At 41.3% G+C, this 3,603-nt stretch overlaps 1 protein-coding gene across 1 annotated transcript in view; it reads right to left on the reverse strand.

Moving 5' to 3' along the window:
- Positions 1–279: 279 nt before the first annotated feature.
- arpc1a (actin related protein 2/3 complex, subunit 1A) overlaps positions 280–3,603 on the reverse strand; it is a 10,071-nt gene continuing 6,747 nt past the window's right edge. Inside the window, exons 10-11 of the mRNA XM_050044969.1 lie at positions 1,247–1,337; positions 280–1,152 (exon numbers count right to left, since the gene is read on the reverse strand). Of these exons, the coding sequence (XP_049900926.1) occupies positions 1,114–1,152; positions 1,247–1,337 (130 nt within the window). The 3' untranslated portion in view covers positions 280–1,113. The remainder of the gene's footprint in view (positions 1,153–1,246; positions 1,338–3,603) is intronic.

Below are 3,603 nucleotides of genomic sequence, written 5' to 3' on the forward strand. Positions count from 1 at the left end.
TGCAGACAGCCTGATGAACCTGAAGCACTACGGAAGCTTTAAGCGTTTCTTCTGCAACAACCTCCTTGTATCATTTAAGCCATTCTATATTAAATGCACAATTAGGTCAGAGAAAAAACACAGGATTATTACTTTAGCTACTCTTAGTGTTACACAAGCACAAATATTGAACGCACATAAAAAAAATCAAACAATAGCACCACAGATTCACTAAAGGCATCTAGTAACTATCCACCCACTGTCTGTGAGAGGAAGAGACAAAGGAAGAGAACAGTCGAGTGAGTTGTGTACTGTAAATGTACTTCATCTTTATTTCATGTCTACCTCATGATCAGTTACATAGAAATCCTCCATCTTGTGTGGTTTTAGTGTAGTAGCTACAGAGCCTAGTGCTGGCCAGCCGTGACTCCGTACAGAGTTTAGACAGCTGCTTTCTCTCTCCACCATCAGATCCTGTACAGCTCTGTGCAGCCAACCAGCAACATGACCTCAGAATATCAATAACCCGGGTCCTAATCGAAACTATGACTTCACCTGCTGGAGAATATTTACCACACTCCAGGAAGCAAAGCATCACGTCCTCCGTTCTACTAAACATTGATGTTCAGAGATCATGTTACGGTCGATCTGAGGTGGAATACAGTCAGACTTTTGGATAAAACGCACCTTTTAGTGTTGAACTTTTGGTACAGGAGGTTAGAGAACATAAAAACACACATTTCACGTCACGTTTTAATACGTGTCAGAGGACCTTCCCACTTTGACACCTGGTTAACCTTCATTTAAAAACAAACAAACAAACGGAAAAAAAAAAAAAAAAATCAACAGTGATGTCACACGTCAGCTCAGTTTGTGTGTGTGTAGTGTGTGTGTGTGTGTGTGCAGTGTACTTTAGTGTGTGTAAGAGAGTGTTTTCACACACCCGCAAGAGTGTGTTATGGTCTGATCAGTGCTTCAGCAGACACTCGATTAGGTGGTCAGTTATGTGTGTTACTGGCTGCGTTGCAGGAGCAGAGGGGGCGAGGTGGAGGGGGGAGAGGAAGGAGGGCTGGGAGGGGGGCGAGGGGGAGAAGTGAGGCCTGCTGCGTTTCTTCATTCATTTACAAGATTTCTTCACATGATGCGGAGACCCTGGATAGAAGCTTCTAGACTCTGGGGAGGTAAACACAGAAACACACAGTTAGAGCAGGGAGATCTGGGAAAATTCATCTCTGGAGAGGATTTGACTGTATGTGTGTGCTTGTACCTTAAAGTCCCAAATGGTCATTGCTCCATCGATGCCTGTGGTGCAGAACTTGCGACAATCCCTTTTGTCTCCTTCATAGATAGACACTTGGCTGAGGACCAGACATGTAGAGACACAGAGACAGTTATAAAAAGGTGAAGATAAAATACAGAAAATGATGATGATGGATTTCACTATGTTGCTATGACTAGAGTGTGAGGGTTCTGATCCTAATTGGAAAAGTCTGACATTTTGGGAAATTCGCCTATTAGTGGAGCAAAAAGTCACTCCGCCCAACCAACATTAAACATTCATGTCGGGTCATCTTTACACTTCTGTTTTTGTAGGGATAAAAAAAAAACAAGATAAAATATGTTATAAGTTTAAAAGGTGCTGGGAGGTAGATTTTATGACCTTTTGACTAGGCCAGTCATGAAAATGACATATATTGTCCCAGAAATTATTGCAAGAAACAATATTATTGTAATTTTAAGACCATTTTATGTCACTGATATAATGATAGTATAATAGCATAATAACGCAAGTACATCCTTCCAAACAGCAATGAACTTTAAATTCTTGAGCAGGGTTTCCCACAGTCCGCCACAACAACATCTGCAGCCATGTATAAATAAACGAATACCTTTTATTTTTAGAGCTGAACCATTCATTAGGAGCGCTGACGGAATATATATATACCGTTTAGTTGTTCCACACTCTAGGGCCACAAAGCGTACTCTGGGCACAGATGGAGCAGCAGAACGTCAGGGGCAGTAAAAGGGAAGCTGAACTTTTCATTGCACTGGGTCTATAAGTTTACTTTCACTCACAAACAGCTACTCTTCTCATACACTGATCTGATCACCTCCTCACCTCCCTCACCACATCGGATCGACCAACTAATCGATTATCCACCCCCACTCAAACTCAGCAAACTGCTAGCAATGAAAAAAAGAACTAATTAAGAGTTCTGCCTGCGCTGCGTTCAGGGACTCACAAAAACCTCAGAATTTAGAGAGATGGCCACAGAATGACAGAACCTGGCACACTTAGACATACAAAAAACCCCAAACAAAATAAGACAAAACCAAAAAACGTAAAGTTTGCCAATCAGATTTTTTTTAAATAACGTAAATAAATAAAACATAAATAAACCTGTGTGCATTCATGTGTGTGGGTGGAGGAGTTGAGCCCCGCACAAGGTGAAACTCTGACACACACGAGAGGACAGAAGCAGAGTGACCAAAAATTAAAGCAAAACGTGTCTCAGCAAAGTTTTATTCTGTTCATTTTCTTAGGCGCTTACACGCTGCGATCAAGTGTTATCATGGTCGGAAAACCCTGCTATTTATTCTCGCATCATGTTAAAATGGTGGTTATGTTCTTATGTAAACAAATGCTTGGCAATACAACAGGCAATATCGTATGATATGTGGAAATGACCTCGAAAACTTCTGCTGACCTCGATCAGTTGATAACATGATTATCAGAATGCCTCCTTTGGAGAGAGCCAGGCTTGCTGTTTACCCCGTTTCCAGCTAGCTAAGCTAAGCTAATCAGCTGCTGCCTGGAGATTCATACATACCCCACACATAAGAAAGTGAAATTGAGCTCCTCAACCAAATTGAGCTTGTTTCCCAAAATGTCGAATTATTCTTTATAAAAAAATAAAAATAAATAAATTTTAAAAAAAACTCAATCCACATCATACAGTCCCTAAAATAAAAAACTGAGATGAAATGGAAAAAATACCATGAACAAAACTTGTGATAAATGACATGTAGCAAAGGGAGCGGTTTCTTGCTTGTAAGCATGGGCAGCTGAACAAATTATTATCAGTGCTTGAAATCAAATGGGCTCCAGTTGCACAATTATTATCAGTGCTTGAAATCAAATGGGCTCCAGTTGCACATTATGGTTGCACATAGGGCTGCACGATTAATCGTAATAAAATCGTGATCTCGATTCATATGCATATGCGATCTAATTTTTCAATGACGGCGATTCTGCCGGCCCCGCCCGTGCCGGGGGTCGGGACATCATCTGCATGAAAACAAGCACTCCCAACGACGCAGTGTTATACCACGTGATGCAGAGCGACAGCCGGCCAGCAGTTTGGAAAGCAGCGAGACAGGTACTGTAGCCTCAGTTTGTGCCTCATACAGATCTGCTGGTAAAGTTAACTTAGCATTAGCAAGCGTGATAACAGACGGCAGAGAGGCGACGTTGTGCAAATAAACCAAAGATTTATTAATTTTCTGTAGCAGTAAACACATGGGCCGATAACAAATGTGTTAACTAACTATGCTAAAGCTTTACAAGCTATTCAGGGCTGCCGACGATAACATTAACATGACAAACAGCAAGGCTAACGTTAC

This window comes from Epinephelus moara, chromosome 5 (genome assembly GCF_006386435.1).
Source record: "Epinephelus moara isolate mb chromosome 5, YSFRI_EMoa_1.0, whole genome shotgun sequence".
In the NCBI taxonomy this organism is placed as follows: Eukaryota; Metazoa; Chordata; class Actinopteri; order Perciformes; family Serranidae; genus Epinephelus; species Epinephelus moara.